Below are 16,749 nucleotides of genomic sequence, written 5' to 3'. Positions count from 1 at the left end.
AAGACATGGATGACAGAGTCTGGTGTGGATGAACTTGACTGGCCTGCACAGAGTTCTGACCTCAAGCCGATAGAACACCTTTGGGATGAATTAGAGTGGAGACTGAGAGCCAGGCCTTCTCGTCCAACATCAGTGTGTGACCTCACAAATGCGCTTCTGGAAGAATGGTCAAAAATTCCTATAAACACACTCCTAAACCTTGTGGACAGCCTTCCCAGAAAAGTTGAAGCTGTTATAGCTGCAAAGGGTGGACCAACGTCATATTGAACCCTATGGATTAGGAATGGGATGTCACTTACATTCATATGCGAGTCAAGGCAGGTGAGCGAATACTTTTGGCAATATAGTGTGTGTGTGTATATGTGTGCATGCATATGCATATATATATATATATATATATATATATATATATATATATATATATATATATATATATATATATATATATATATATATTAGTGGTGGACGCGATTAAAAAATTAATCTAATTAATTACAGTCTTTGTAATTAATTAATCGCAATAATTGCAGTTTTGTCAAATAGCAATATTTGACACAATAAGTGAAGTTTTTCAATTCAAATAAAATTGTGGTTGAGAGTTGAATCAATGAATAGACATATACCCGTTTATAATTTAAAATTTATTTTAAAAAAGGAAAATGGAACATATAAAAAAAAGCGATTTTGATGACTTAAAGCCTGAATTTAGTTGTTTTTTCCACTGTATGGCACATAAAATCAGCATAAGTAGTTCAAGGAGCTTCAGAAAGTTGAAAATCCAGAGATTCATTCTGTTTTCATCTTTTCTGGGTCTGATAAATGGTGGAATTTTGATGGTTCTTTTTATAGGAATATCAATTTTTATTTATGTAGTTTTTTTTTTACAAACAAAAAGTTTATAATTAAGTTATTAAAAGAGATATTTTTGTTGTTTAGGTTATTCCTCCTCCAAGGAGGCAGAGCCTCGACGGAGTAAAAACTTAAACCACAAAAATGTTTCATTTCTATTTATCTGCATTTTTCATCTGTCTGCTACATTCACAGATTATTGCAAATCTAAGTGCAATTATAGCGATTTTATTCAATATTTTAAGACTTTCTGTAAACTCAAGCACTGTCTAGAAAAGTGGTCTATTATGGGATGGCTACACCGTTAGCCGTTAGCATGACTCGTAGCTAACGTTAGCTCTGGTGCTAACAGCAACATGTTTTACATTGAGGTGATAACGTCGGCTTGAAGTGACGCAGTGATCAGAAAACTCTTTGTTGTACAATCTGCACACAACCAGGCTTTTATCCAAGCTGCCATCAGGAAGATTTTTAAAAGGAAACTTTCTGCCCAACAAGCTCATACTATCGCAGTGGAACGACCTGCTATTTGTAGCGACTATGAAGTGTTAACACTGCTTTAAGTCTTTTTAAGGCAATATGCCAGGTCCCCATTGTTCAGTGCGGGACTGCCACAACGGTATCCGTGGGCTAAAGAAGTGGATGGAAGAGTTTTGCCCTATTCACGAGTGCAATAAAGGAACCTCGTGCTGTATATGTGACCCGCCTTATGTACTTGTCACATTTCCTACTGAAAGAAAAGATCCAGAACGTCGTGCCGACTTTGTAGTCGTTAGCAAGTCTCATTAGCAAGTTTTGCTCGTCCTTGCTAATCAGATAATTATTGATATCTATGTACATGCAGGGTGGCCATTTATTTGCTGCTGTCGACTCATTCTCCCAACCTTCTCTGAGCTCTAAAGGATCTGGAATTCTCAGGTGACACCCGTAAACATCGATCTCGAGCAGGGATTTATAATCAAGGTTGACAGCCTCCCTTTCCTGCTGTTTTGTTAAAACTATTGGGGCCTTTTGAAATGACAATGCCCAAGCAAGGGACACGAGTTCTTTCTTTCGCTTCCCGATAACACTGTATCCTCGTTTCTTACAAAATTCCTTTAAAGCATTGACTTTACAATGCTCAAAGTAATCAATATCTGTGTCGCACTTGGCCATGTTTATGATCTGGGGTATCCCGACCTGTCACCCGGGACCAGCATACCTTGCGCACGGCGAGATTCCGAACTGGCTTATTAATTGCGTTATTTTTAACGCGTTATTTTTTTCACTGTAATTAAACGAAATTAACGTGTTAAAGCCCCAGCCCTAATATATATATATATATATATACACACACACACACACACACATGCACGCGCGAACACACACACACGCACGCGCGAACACACACACACGCACGCGCGAACACACACACACGCACGCGCGAGCGCGAGCGCACACACACACACACACACACACACACACACACACACACACACACACACACACACACACACACACACACACACACACACACACACACACACACACACACACACACACACACACACACACACACACACACACACACACACACACACACACACACACACACACACACACACACAGTGTCTGGGATCAGTGGTGTGAACTGATCCCAGACCAGCTGAACTCACTTGGAAGTTTGCCACCACACACATCCCAAAGGAGCTGATCAGACCCAGGATCAGCCCAAACAGGTTCAGTCTGCGGAGTCTGACCTCGTCTTCACCTGTCAGAGCCTCTACCTGTTTGTAACGGACGTACACTGTGGCGATACCTGCAGACACAACACACATAACAGCTTTTATATACTTGTCTTTTACAGAGACAGATACACTGCTAAGTCATAAAGACAGAATATCTAACAGCTGCATGAGACTAAACTACAATCACAGATAATAAATTCTTTTAAAAAAATGATGATGATCAACCCTCTGAACTCCAAAACCTGCTGGTGGTCATGAAGACATTCCATCCATTCATTATCTACACACCGCTTAATCCTCATTAGGATCATGGGGGGCTGGAGTCTATCCCAGCTGACTTAGGGCGAAAGCAGGGGACACCCTGGACAGATAACAGTCTGTCGCAGGGCTACATATAGAGACAAACAATCACATTCACACCTACAGGGAAATTTAGAATCAATTAACCTCAGCATGTTTTTGGACTGTGGGAAGAAGCCGGAGTACCCGGAGAAAACCCACGCATATACAGGGAGAACATGCAAACTTCATGTAGAAAGATCCTGCGAAGGTTGGGATGCAAACCAGTGATCTAGCTGCAAGGCGAAAGTGCTAACCACTACGCCACTGTGCAGCCGCATGAAGATGTCATCCTTAAAAAAAAATAAACAAAAAAATAAATAATAAAGTGGAAAACATCTAGAATCATTGGATTTTCAATGTTCAGACATTCCTTAAACTACTTCTAAACATTCTTTTTATTGATTTTTCAGAACAGGGAAAAAACACAACACAAATGAAACAAAACAAGAGTTCAGCATAGTATATACATTACAGTCATAGTGCGTCCAAGATACAATTCACAGCAACAACAACAACAAAAAATAAATAAATAGCTAGATGCAGAAAAGAATAAAGTACAGCAAGTAAGGGGTTGTTTTATACCTGGGCAGACCAATCCTTTAACCAAGTCTGTTCATTTCATTCTACACTGAATACCTAAAAAATTAATCACTCTTCCCCATTTTGCTGTAAAGAGATGAATTCTACCACCAATACAGTACCTCAATCTCTCTAAGATAATTACCTCAGATATTAGAGACTTCCACAGTTGAATAGAGGGGGGATTGACACCAACCCACTTTGTCATTACAGCCTTCCTCACCAACATTAAAAGAGATTGAACTATCTCATTGTGTACCTTCAAAGAATCTGGTATGAGTCCTAGTAGGCACAGTAGTGAGCTCAGAGGGAGTTGCTGCCCTATCACTAAACCGATCTCTCTATATACAGCCTGCCAAAACAGCCTAATTTCCTTACATTCCCAGAGGCAATGAAATCTGGTCCCTACAATTGTTTTGCACTTTGGACAGTTTAGGGATGCTCCTATTGTGTATTTACTATAAATATAGGGGGATATATAAACATTTTGTAAAATCTCATATTGCATCTCCCTGTATCTATTACATATCGATAATTTAGAGGGTAACAGTAAAATTTCTTTCCATGATTCTTCATCAATTTCTACCTTGAGTAGTGTACACCAAGATGTTCTTAATGGTTCAAGCCTGTCCGCTTTTAAATTTTGTAGCTTACAATAAAATTTGGATATAAAGCGTTTATGCTTTTGGCATTCCAGAAGCGTTCCTTCAAGTAACTGAAAGTCATATGAAGGACTAAGAATATTCATTTTGGTGTACACATAGTGTCTGATTTGCAAATACTCATAGAAATCATTGGTGGGTATTTTATACTGAGTTCTTGAAGATTCAAATGTTTTAAAGGTCCCTTGGTCCCACAGATCATAGATTCTTTTAATACCTAATTCCTGCCAATTCTTAAAGTTGGGTCCTGCTCCTCCTGCTGTTAATTCTGGGTTAACCACCAATGTTGTAAGGGAGCTAAATGAATGGGTTTTCTGAAAAATTTTTCTGAGGGTGTTCCATATTTTTATTATGTTTGTAATTAAAAAGTTATCTCTGGTTATGGCTGGTAATTCTCTTCCACATTTGTCCAATAAGTTTACTAGGGGGAAGGGTTGGCAGACTACTGTCTCTATCTCAAGCCATGGCATGTCAGCCTTTCCAGCCATCCATAAAGAAATTATTCTGGCTTGAATTGATAATACGTAGTTTTTGATTTTGGGCAAACCCCATCCACCTCGTTCCTTTGGGAGCTGTAGAATGTTGTTTAATTTTGGGTTTTCTGCCAGCCCATATAAAGTCTGACATAGATTTATTAATGTCTCTAATATCATTTGTTTTCAGAATCAGAAAGAGCATTGACACAGGGTACATTATTTTAGGAAGAATTATCATCTTAATTAAATTTATTCTCCCAAGAAAGGATATGGGGAGGTTCTTCCAACTCATCTTTTCTTGAATGTGTTTGATCAAAGGGTTAATATTTTCGACATAGAGTTGAGTGCATTCTCAGTGAAAGGGCCACAGATCTGGAACACCTTACCTGCTGAACGGAAACATATGACAGATCTGAATGAGTTTAACTGTAAAATCAAACGATGGCTCAAATCAAACCAAAACTGTGAGCACTGATAAACATTTTATTATATGTAAATGTGTTTAATGTATACATTCATGTAACATTGATTGTTGTATTTATTGTTGTTTTTGTATGTGTCAGGGACCTGGTCTGCGAATTAGCTGTTAGCTATTGACCTATGAACATGGCATCGGTTATTGTAACAATGCTTCTTGTTCTGTCCCTATTAAATAAATGTATAAATGATCAATTTTGGGTGTAATTTTAACTCCTAAGTAATTAAGGCCTGTAGGGGCCCAGCAGAATGGTTTAATGAAGGACGGTTCAGCATGGCCACAACCGATTAAAGGCATTATTTCTGATTTTCCAAAATTGACCTTATACCCAGATATGTGCCCAAATTCTTGAACACATTCAATCAGTGCCGGTATTGAGTTAGCTGGGTCTGTTAAAGTCAAAAGTAAATCATCTGCGTATAATAAAAGTTTGTGCTCTTTCATCCCTATAATTGTTCCTTTAATATTTTGGTTTTGTCTAGCTATTGCTAATGGCTCTATCGCCAGGGCAAAGAGGAGCGGTGATAATGGACTTCCTTGGGCCGTGCCTCTTGTTAACTTGAATGGTGCTGATACAAGGCCATTTGTCAAGACAGAGGCCGTGGGCATTTTATACAATAATTTGATCCAATCTATAAAGCAGGATTTAAAGCCAAATCTCTTCAAAATGTCAAACAGGCATTCCAATTCAATTCGATCAAATGCTTTTTCAGCATCCCTCGAGACCATGGCACCAGGAAGTTGGTAGTGATTAAGAAAATTAATAATATTAATTAATCGTCTTGTGTTGTTAGAGGACATTCGACCCCTAATAAATCCAGTTTTGTCTGCCCCTACGATGTGAGTCACCACCTGCTCTAGTCTATGCGTCAGTACCTTAGATAGTATTTTCATGTCGACTCCGAGGAGGCTAATTGGTCAATAAGATGGACAGAGTTCTGGATTTTATGTTTTTTTAAGATTAATGTTATATTCACAATATACATAGATTCCGGGAGTTTTGACAGTTCAAAAGATTTATTGAAAACCCTTAGCAGTAATTTATTTATCTTGCCTTTCAGCACCTTGTAAAATTCAATAAGGAAGCCATCTGCTCCAGGTGATTTACCTGAATTAAGTGATGATACAGCTTTGTCAATTTCTAGTAAGGTGATGGGGCCTTCTAATAGGCTAGCTTGATCATCTGGTAACTGTGGCGTAGTTAGACCGTTCAAAAAGTTCCCTTCCTTGAGTTTATCTAAGTCAGTCTCTGAGCTGTACAATTTTTCATAAAATCTTTTAAATCTATCATTTATCTGGCGATTATTCATTTGGCGATGACCATTCTCATCCTGTACTACTGAGATAAAAGATTAAGCGGGGGTTTTCCTTGCTAGACATGCCAATAACTTATTTGGTTTATTGCCAAATTCAAAAAGTCTTTGTTGAGCAAATAAGATATCTTTTTCAGCGTTCCTTGCTATTAAATCGTTTAGTGCTGCTCTGGAAGATTTCAGTTCCGTTAAGACATCCTCTGATTTTACTGCGTAATACTATGCTTCTAATTTTTTATTTTTTTTTCCATTTCAGATTGTTCAGCTGCTCGCTCTTTTTTCTTCCGGCTTGCCTATGAGATGATAATGCCTCTCATATAGGCTTTATAGTCCTCCCATACAATTCTTGGGCCGGTATCTTTTTTGTCGTTAGTTTCCAAGTATGTATCTGTCTGCTCTTCCAAAAATTTAATAAAATTAGAATCCAGAAGCAATAATGTGTCAAGTCTCCAGGAGAACGATCGTTCTGCATGTCTAATAGGACGCATCACTAGAGTAACGGGCATGATCTGAGAGTGCGATATGGCCAATGTCGCATTGTTCTATTAAGTGACTAAGGCATTTAGATATTAACATATAATCAATATGGGACGCTGATGAGTGGGGTAGAGTATGAAATATGTAGCTATTAGAGAAAGGGTTTACATGTCTCCAGGCATCCAGCAGGTGCAGCTCCTTGATGATATTTTTAATTGCTCTTGTATTTTTAAACTGAGTGTAGTGAGGTCAAGACCTGTCCAATATTGGGCATAAACTACAGTTGAGGTCTCCTCCTAAAATTATATTGGGAGAGTCCATTTCAGCAAGCTGACTAAGGCCTTGTCTACACGTAGCCGGGTATCTCACAAAACGAAGATATTTTTCTACGATTCGGCCTATCATCCACACGAAAACGCAGATTTACATCATCAAAAACGATTCTTTTAAAAAACTCCGACCAAAGTGAAGATTTGCGAATTCTCCATTTTATGCGTCTGCATGTGGACATCAGTAACCGGGGTTTTGCGTTTCGAAACGTCACCGCCTGCGACAAAATATGTTCTTACGTCACGTATGCGACCTGTGTTTACATTCGGTAACAGTATGGATGCTCTCACAAGGTTTTGGGCGCCGTTTCTTGTACTTTATATTCCAAAACTACGTTTAAGAGCAATTCTGCCTCCTTATCGTTCCACACGAACGAGCCTGGCGCCATGTTTCATATTTCGTGGAAGTGACGTTAGAGATGGAAGCGTACTCTGATTGGATAGGATTTGGGGAACTACTGCCACCTAAAGGTCCGGTATGCTTATGAATGGCTTAAAAACGCACTTATGCGGTTAGGTGTGGATGAAGTTTTTTTCTAAAAATGAGGTGGTGTGTACATAAGTTTTTTTCTAGACGGAGGGGGCAGGATATTCGGTTTTACAAAAACCCTACTACGTGTGGACAAGGCCTCAGAAGCAGGGCAAAGAATGACTCCTCCCAAACATTAGGAGCATAAATGTTCCCCAACAGGACAGTCTCACCATATAAAATTCCTTTAACCAGAACAATTCTTCCGTCAGTATCCTTGTATGAATCAGTAGCAGTAAATGGTAGGTTCTTATTTATTAATATGGTAACGCCTCTCTTGTTTTTTGAATATGATGAAAAATATACCTGACCAACCCATTCTCTAAGGTACTTCTTATGTTCTGTATCGTTTAAATGTGTTTCCTGCAAATATGCAATTTGGATCTTGTCTTTTTTGAGACACTTCAGGACAGCTTTTCTTTTGATGACATTATTAGATTCCTTTATGTTCCAGGTGCAAATTTTTATACTCATATGCAATTGCTTAAGAAAGGAGAAAGGACACATACTGTATACAAAAAATGCTGCTTCATGTAGATGGGACCCAGCTATCATTTGACTCTGAACTCTGAATACCAAAAGAAATAGTTCCAAGCAAAAACCCAACCTACAGCTTGGAGTATTTAACAGTTCAAAAGAGGAGAACAAAAACATTAACAAAAAAGAAGTCACTAATCTTGTCTTACTCTAGAGTATAAACCCTGGGGGTCAGTGAGGCAGGATAAAAAAGAGGTGAAGAAAAAAAAAAGAAGCACACAACCCTCCTCCCCTTCTGGGCCACTGCAGCTAAGGTCCAGCGTATAATGCCACATTTACCAAGAATAAACGCAAGTGTTATTCTGGACAGCAGAATTAGAGTAACTTCTCAAGTATTCAGGTTTAACATTTTCACAGTATTTCTTATAGGAGCGTGCCAACCGTCAGATGTTCATGTGATGAGGGCTCTCAGCCGTTCCCTTGACAGTTCAGCAATGGTCACACTATCAGTCAGCGCTTGTGTCACTGATCCTCTGACAGAAGTGAGCCAGTTCACTGGGACACCGGGAGTCTTTTAATATAGTCATTAATTTGTTCCATATTGGAGAGTGATGAAGTTTTTCCGTTTGGGTGAATGATTTTAATCACAGCAGGGTATACAAAGGCGTATTTGATGCCAGCTTCACGTAGCAGGCGGCGCGCGTTAGCAGACTCCCTCCGTTTCTTAACGACTTCGGCAGAGAAGTCCTGATAAAAAGAGATGTCTCGGCCTTCCACCTTTATTCTGCCCTTGGTTCTCGCTGAGTACAGGATCCTTAACTTATCAGTGTAATTATGTAGTCTCACCAGAACAACCCATGAAGCATCTTTATCACCAATTCTCTGCGGTGGTCCAGCGCGGTAAGCTCTTTCAATCTTGACCGTGTCACCCTGCATGCCCAAAATCTCAGGGATGCATTTCTCAAAGAGAGCAACTGGGTATTTGCCCTCCATGCCTTCCTACAACCCAACGATTCTGACATTCTGTCGTCTGCTTTGATTCTCCAAGTTGTCCAGTCGATACATTGCCTTCTTGAGTGCAGTCTCCACAGAGTCCAGCCGCGGGGCGTTAGCTGACACATGTCCTCCAACTCTGAAACTCGTTGCTCCACAGTTCCAATTCTTTCGAGTATACTGTCAATCTTCTCGGAGACCTCAGTGACTGATTTCAGCATAACATCCAGCTTACTGTCGAGCATTTTGGCAATGTTGGCGGTGACTCGTTCCACTATGAAGTCATCACGATGCGAGTTCACCTCCTCTCCGTCAGTTGTAGCCTCTAGCATCGTATCATCATGGTCAGCATGCTCGTTGTTTTTGCTAGCAAGCACAGTGCTAGCATTAGTCTTGCTGCTTTTCTTGCGACTTGCTCTTGTTTTAGTCGAACCAGACATGGCGAAGAAGTTTTACAGAGACATAACAGACCGTGCCAATAATGCTCTGAGTTACAGCACTTGGCAAAATACGTTTAAAATATTCTTTTTAGGTCAGCCCAGTGGGGAAGCGAAAGAGTTACATCCCACCGGCTGCGCGCCTCACGTGACCCCCCAAACTACTCATTTTTAATGATCCGCTCAAATGGAAGACCAAATCCAGTACTTTAAAACTGTGACATTTCATCCAAATCACTTTATTCTACGTCTCATTTAGAAATTCACCAAAATAAACCATTTGTACAAATCACATTCTGTAAAAACTAAAAATTCTGAGCTCTTCACCCCAAACATGAAGCCAGTAAAGACTCAGCTGTGACCAACAGTCATGTGAAAAAAATTAGAGACTTTTCAGCTGAACTACAGGCTGTGTTTAAACAGAGCAGAGAGGAGATGGAATATGGTAAGATGAGTATGGAAACTAATTAAAAATGCAAATAATAAAATATGTACAGCATGGAGAAACACCTTTTATTCCAGTGTTAGTGACACCTGTAGACACCTGGAAAAATGTGGCAGGTATTTTTCCATTATTGTAGGATAAAAAAAGAAATTTAACTTTTGTCTTTTTGATTTTCTGATTTCTCACATTCTGTGTCAAACTGCACAGAAGATATTTCTGATTCTCTCTCCTTCTTCATGGTTGTTCTGTTTCCATAGAGGTTCAGGACTTTACAATGCAGTGAAAAATTAACCATAGTGAGGAAAAAAACGCCCTGAAACTGTTCAGAGAGTTGAATATTTAGCACAGTTTCAATGTCTGATATCCGGTCATCCTCAATCCGGCCAGTTTTGTCTAGACAGGTGACAAATTAAAGGAAAAATCTCCAGCAGAGTTCAGAGACCTGTGGAGTCGTGTGTGTGTGTGTGTGTGTGTGTGTGTGTGTGTGTGTGTGTGTGTGTGTGTGTGTGTGGGTGTGTGTGTGTGTGTGTGTGTAGGTGTGTGTGTGTGTGTGTGTGTGTGTGCTTTACCTAAAAAGGCCGACACGTCCAACATGATGCCAAACACACACCTCTCTGGCGCCATCGTTCCTGTGTCACTGCAACACAACAAACCTTCATGAAAGGAAGTTTGACTTGTTTAGATTTTAAAAAAAGTTTTAATGAATGAGAAAGTGTTTCATGTGAAAAATGTAAGTATTTGTTAATGTTTACAGTCAAGTAATTCATGAAAATGTTCCTTGAGATAATCTTGGACCATGAAAAATCAATCAGTTCCCCCCCGACTCCCTGAGAATCAGCTGATTATTTATGAACAATAACTTAGTATGTTTGGACAGAAAAACTGCAGCAGTTTAATGTCTATAAGTCCTAGAAACAATCATTGGTATCTTGGATGTGTTTCTGTCGTGTTTGTCCAAAACTGATTAAAAAAATTGTTCAAAGTGAGCCAAAGATTGTGCAAAATAGCTCAAACTCATCTAAACTACTTTAAAACCTCCAGAAAATGGTAAAAACTTGCCCAGAAAGACTCAAAAATTCTCCAAAATACGTAAAACTTATCCAAAATCCCTTGAAATGCTTCCAAAATTACTCGGAAACCATCCAAAATAAATCAAGACCTGCCTTAAATGAGTTAAAAATGAACGAACACGATCAAAAAATGTCAAAAATTACGTCAAAATTGTCCACATTTTAAAAAAAAACTGTCCGATGCCCCTCAAACACATCCAAAATGCTCAAAACCTTTCCAACCAATTTTCTATAACCAACTGTGAGCATCAGTATTATGGGATGTATCATAGTTTCAGCAGTTTAATGTCTATGAGTCCTAGAAACAATCATTGGTATCCTGGATGTGTTTCTGTTGTTTTTGTCCACAATGAGCCAAAAATTTACCAGATTACCTCCAACTTCTCCAAAGCTTCCCACAATGACAAAAAAAATGCAAAAAATGATTATTAAATTGTCCAAAATACTGAAAACCTTTTTGAAATGTAACAAAAAAAAAAGTCAAAATTGAATCAAAAATGTACTAAAATGACATAAAACTGTCCAAAATTATTCTAAATCTGTCCTAAGGGAACTTTTTGGTGTGGACACCAGAAAGTGTCCACAATCAATGGAAAATTGTTCAAAAGTATTTTTTTTTTTTTTTTTAAAAAGTCCAGAATGAATCCAAAATGACAGAGTCAATTTTATAACCAACTTTGACCAGCAATATCATGGGATGTATCCTAGTTTGAACAGTAAAGCTGCAGCAGTTTAATGTCTATGAGTCCTAGAAACAATCATTGGTATCCCAGGTGTTTCTATTTTCTGATAATTCACCAAAGAAAACTTTAAAAAGTGCATTCTGGGTAAAAATTCAAGTTTCTCAGCAGCATATGTGGTAGGTGGTTGATCAGAACAAGTTAGAGACAGTGAAAGGATCTTTTTTACCTACATTTTCTTTTTAGCACTTTTGACAATTTTGAGTCATTTTTGGGGTGTATTTAGGACATCTTTTGAGTCATTTTGCACAATTTTTGAGTCATTCTGATCAAGTTTAGGGGAAAAGTGCATTCTGGGTAAACTTTCGAGGCTTATATCAGCATGTGATAGGTGGGATCATTTTTACACACGTGATACCAGGATCAGCTAATAAACAGAATTCATTCTGTGGCTCAACAGTTTTCTAACATAGCCACATTTAACACTTGCAAATTTTGAATTAGTCTACATCACTGTCATTAAACTGCTGCAGTTTTGATGCTCAAAGCTGGTTACAGAAAAAAAAAAAAATCAGATTCATTCTTTAGACTGCGACATCTGGATGGATGTAAAATTGATCTGGTTGCAGTTTTTAACAGAACTCAAATGTCATGTGTCTGCTCGACTGATGAAGTTCTGAGGCTCAGAAATGATGGAAAAAGTATTAAAAAGTGTAAATTTTGGACCCAACTCCATGTACTTTAAGGGACTTTAACTATGAAAATATTTATAGTATGAAGGTAGAACTCAGCACAGCTTCATTAAATATAACTGTGTGATGTGTGTTAGTGGTGTGTATTTAAGTTGTGTGTGTGTATCAGTTGTGTACCTGATGTAGGGCACCAGAGGATCCACGTGTCTCAGCACCACCGCTGTGATGTAAGCAAAGACGAAGGACGCCGCCGTCCAGACGACCAGAGCAGCAGGAAGGAAACACAGACCCTGCTGGAACCACCACATGGTGGTTGGTGTGTGTGTGTGTGTGTGTGTGTGTGTGTGTGTTGCTGGTTCCTTCTGTCATGTGCAAAACAACAACACACAGCATCATTATTCTCAACTCTCAACTCTGCTAATAAAAACCTATAGTCAGAGCAGCAGTGGAAAGTAACTAAGTACTTTTACTCCAGTACTGTAATTAAGTACAAGTTTGACTTACTATACTTGAGTATTTCCACGTTTTGCTACTTTCTCTTTCCACTGTACCACATTTCAGAGGCAAATCTTGTTGTTTATACTCATTTATCTGACAGATTTGTAAAAATGCAGATTCAGCACAACAGATAACGCGAGAAGATTGTAAATAAAACACAAAATTACAAATTAAAGCTTCTGTGGTTTCTTCTAGTCTGCTCACAAAAACGGACCCGTTTTAAAGTTTGAAAATGTGGAAAATAAATATATTTTCACAGTGAAACTCCTGGTGTCCACATTTTCAATATTTTTGGGAAATCTTTGAATATTTTTTGGTGGAAAAAAAGAAATGTTAAAAATGAAAAAAAAATAAAAATGAAAAAAAATTAAGAACATTCACAAAAAATCAACCAATATCCATCAAATTTCGCTGGATTTTGGTTGATTTTTTTGTGAATGCTCTTAAAGAAAATATTAGAAGTTTTACTGATATATATAAATAATTACTTTAGATATTTTTAAGATTTTTTTGGAAGATTTCTACTCATTTTTTGAAAAAATTTACAAGAATTTTCTTGCCAAATTTGGGGGAATTTTTTAAAATAAAACTTTCAAGGGAAATTTTTAAGGAATTATTGGAATTTTCTTCCTGAAGGTTTTGCAAATTCTTAGAAATTTGGGGAATTTTTTTGCTGAATTTTTGGATTTTTTTCAGACAAAGAAACAATATTTTTTTGGGTGCCTATAAGTGGAGATAACAAGAGGGTTAAGCTGTTAAAAGCTCCACCAAACAGAGGTTTTCCAGATGGTTTTATTTTAATGATCCAACCTCTCAGCCAAAATCACAGATCAGACAAGAACTGAAAACAGATTTGTGGGTCAGAAAAGATTTTTTTTCTTGTTTTAATCAGATTTATCTTGTAAATAAAACTGGACATAAAGTACTTCAAAGTAACCTGCTGCGGACACACTGGTGCTTCATTGTTAATAATCTGATCTTATATGAGTCAGAGGGAACAGATTTGGACTTTTACTACAAACTACACTTGGCTGCTGTGTACTTTTACTACAGTAAGATATTTCATGCAGGGAATTTTACTTGTAATGGAGTACTTTTATTGAGGATTCGGCATTTTTGAGGAATCTGTCATCTACTTCCTTAAATAATTAATCAGCTTTCTGGTCTAACAAATGTCAGAAAATGGTGAAAAATCTGTTTTTTTTTAAAGTGTAAGATGACAAACATCTTGTTTTGTCTGAAGATATTCAGTTTACCATCACAGAGGAGGAAAGAAACCAGAAACATTTAACATTTAAGAAGTCGCAAGATCAGAATTATTATTATTTTTTTTTAAAAAGGATCTCAAAGCGTTTTAATTAGGAAAAATAATCTACGATAAATTTAGTAATTGACAATTTGACCAATAATTGCAGCTCTACGGAGTACGTATCTATGAATAAACATTACTATTTAATCAGATAAAAGTCTACTTTCTGTTCTGCTCTGGACTTGTTGGATCCCATCTGTTAAACATTAATCACGCTTAGAGTTCAGCTCCAATTACGGATCTGAAAACTGAAAAACAGGAGTTCTGCGTCAAACCAAATCACATTAGCCAACAACAAATTCACTGTTCATTTAATTATTTAATTTGCTCATAAATCAAAAATTCCAGATGTTCTCCGGCTGCTTCAGTTCAATGATTTCCTGCTTTTTTTTCACTTTAGAGTCACACAGAACTGATTATCTTTAGGACAGTCAGTCGAACAAAACAGGAAGAGGAAGTGTAACAGACTTTCCTTACTGCTGTCGTGTATTTTATGGCTCAAACAATAAAGCAAAAATCATAAAACTGATATTTAGATTATTTTCATACCTAGTGGTCACTAGTTTCTGCTCTAACAACTTGAGACTCTATTTAAGTACTGTGACATGTTTGGTGACAGTAACTAAACTTCTTTAAAAAAACAAAAACACACACACACAAATTATCAACCAGAGCCTTTTTACTGAACCTACAGCTTATTTAGAGTGAATATCGTTTGATTTTAGACGTTGTTTGGACAAAACGAAAAGTATGTGCTTCACCTTGGACACTTGTGATCAACATTTTGTACTATTTTTTGTCATTTTATCAACAAAATTAATGCATAAACTAGAAAACACTCACATTGAAGAAGCTGCAATCAGAGAATTAAGATTTTTGTATTAATATACTAATATTAAATGATGTAAAAAGCTTTTGACGGATTAATTTTCTGACATTTTTACCAAACAAAAAATTAATCGATGTCAAATCTGTGGGTTGTTCAATTAACAGCCTGTAAATGTGTAATATATTATAATTTATATACATTAAAAATGTATAAATGAGGAAGTCTATTGTGCTTATTGTTATTTATACCAAAGACTTTAACCAACAGCCACTGGACTTTTACTGCAAACTACATTTTTCTGTTATGTACTTTAACTGATGTAGGATTTTTCATGCAGTATAAGAGTATTTTTACTGTGAGGTACTGGTACTTTAAAGCAAAGCATAGAGCTGCAACTAACAATTAACAACCTGTAATTGTATAAATGAGGAAGTTAAAGAATGGCCTGTTCTTATTTATAAAGAAGATTTAAAACAACAGTCCCTGAGCCAAGTTAAAAACAAATCAGACTGGCATTACAAATGAACCCAAGTATGAATATTTAAGTTAATTAATTATTCATGGTGTGAATTTAGATGAGAAATTTAAATATTAAGGATTAAAGCCCTAAAAACTCTATAAAATACAACTGTCAACACTTGACAATGATAAATATCACGGTTAATTCCCTACAGTATTGTTAATTATGGAGATTGGTCCTAAATTAGTCAGTTCAAAGTTCAAAAGTGTACATGAAAATCTGATATGCAGATGTTTGAATAAAGCATGAAACATTAGTTTAACAACAATAAATCATAACAGAGTAAAGTCTGAGCACCTGAAACTAATAGATAAATAACAGTTGATTGATTTGTCATGTGTTTCAGTGAGTTATAAAAAGATAACAGCACAGTGTCAAACAGGTTTGGAAAATCCCCGTGATCTGAGGAAGTGAAACAGAGAAAGTCTGTAAAAGTAGCTGAGAGCAATCTGACAACCAGAGTCCATTTAAAAAACTGACAATTTAACAGCTAGTCCGCAAAATGACACCAAGCTTCATTAATGGAGGAAAACAACAAGCAGTTAGAAATAAAACAGCTCATCCTGAATACTGAAGACCTTATTATATTTATACATTAAATATAAAAGAACAGCATTAACCTAGCTGGTTCATAAACATTATTAAAGTCAGCAGCAGCTAGCTAGCTAAGGTTAGCCTCCAGAGACCAACAGCAGCTGAATAGTAACAGTAATGTATTCTACGTATTTAAAATAAAGTTTTAAAAGGGTTTTAACAAAGTTTTAAACGGTTTCCTTTGAGCAGCTGTCAGACTGAACGGAGTCACACGGACTCTGTTTGTAATAAAGATAATGACACTCACGTTATTGGAGCCTCCCGGCGACCATAATCCTCCTGAAGCGGTAAAAGCACCGAACACACACGGCTCAGATCCGGACTGAGGCGTTCAGAGCTCCGTTATCCTCCGTTAATCCTCCGTGAGACTCCAAACCGCCATTTAAAGAGTAAACTTTTAAATTTCACACTAACGTCCGTGTTCCTCTCTAACTGACGTAGTGC

At 37.4% G+C, this 16,749-nt stretch overlaps 1 protein-coding gene across 3 annotated transcripts in view; it reads right to left on the bottom strand.

Annotated features, from left to right (window-relative positions):
• Window positions 1-16,749, bottom strand: part of dram2b (DNA-damage regulated autophagy modulator 2b) — a 25,831-nt gene extending 9,082 nt beyond the window's left edge. Inside the window, exons 1-5 of one of the 3 annotated variants that reach the window (XM_035953451.2) lie at window positions 16,553-16,749; window positions 16,009-16,113; window positions 12,733-12,917; window positions 10,683-10,750; window positions 2,505-2,647 (exon numbers count right to left, since the gene is read on the bottom strand). In XM_035953451.2, coding sequence (XP_035809344.1) covers window positions 2,505-2,647; window positions 10,683-10,750; window positions 12,733-12,863 — 342 coding nt within the window. In that variant the 5' untranslated portion in view covers window positions 12,864-12,917; window positions 16,009-16,113; window positions 16,553-16,749. Of the gene's footprint in view, window positions 1-2,504; window positions 2,648-10,682; window positions 10,751-12,732; window positions 13,431-16,008; window positions 16,114-16,552 lie in introns of those variants that run through there. The other 2 variants (XM_023281475.3, XM_055010924.1) reach the window with 2 other exon arrangements.

The sequence above is a fragment of the Amphiprion ocellaris genome, chromosome 5, assembly GCF_022539595.1.
Source record: "Amphiprion ocellaris isolate individual 3 ecotype Okinawa chromosome 5, ASM2253959v1, whole genome shotgun sequence".
In the NCBI taxonomy this organism is placed as follows: Eukaryota; Metazoa; Chordata; class Actinopteri; family Pomacentridae; genus Amphiprion; species Amphiprion ocellaris.
The sequence above is the reverse complement of the archived record's forward strand: the minus strand, read 5'-3'. Positions and strand labels throughout refer to the sequence as shown.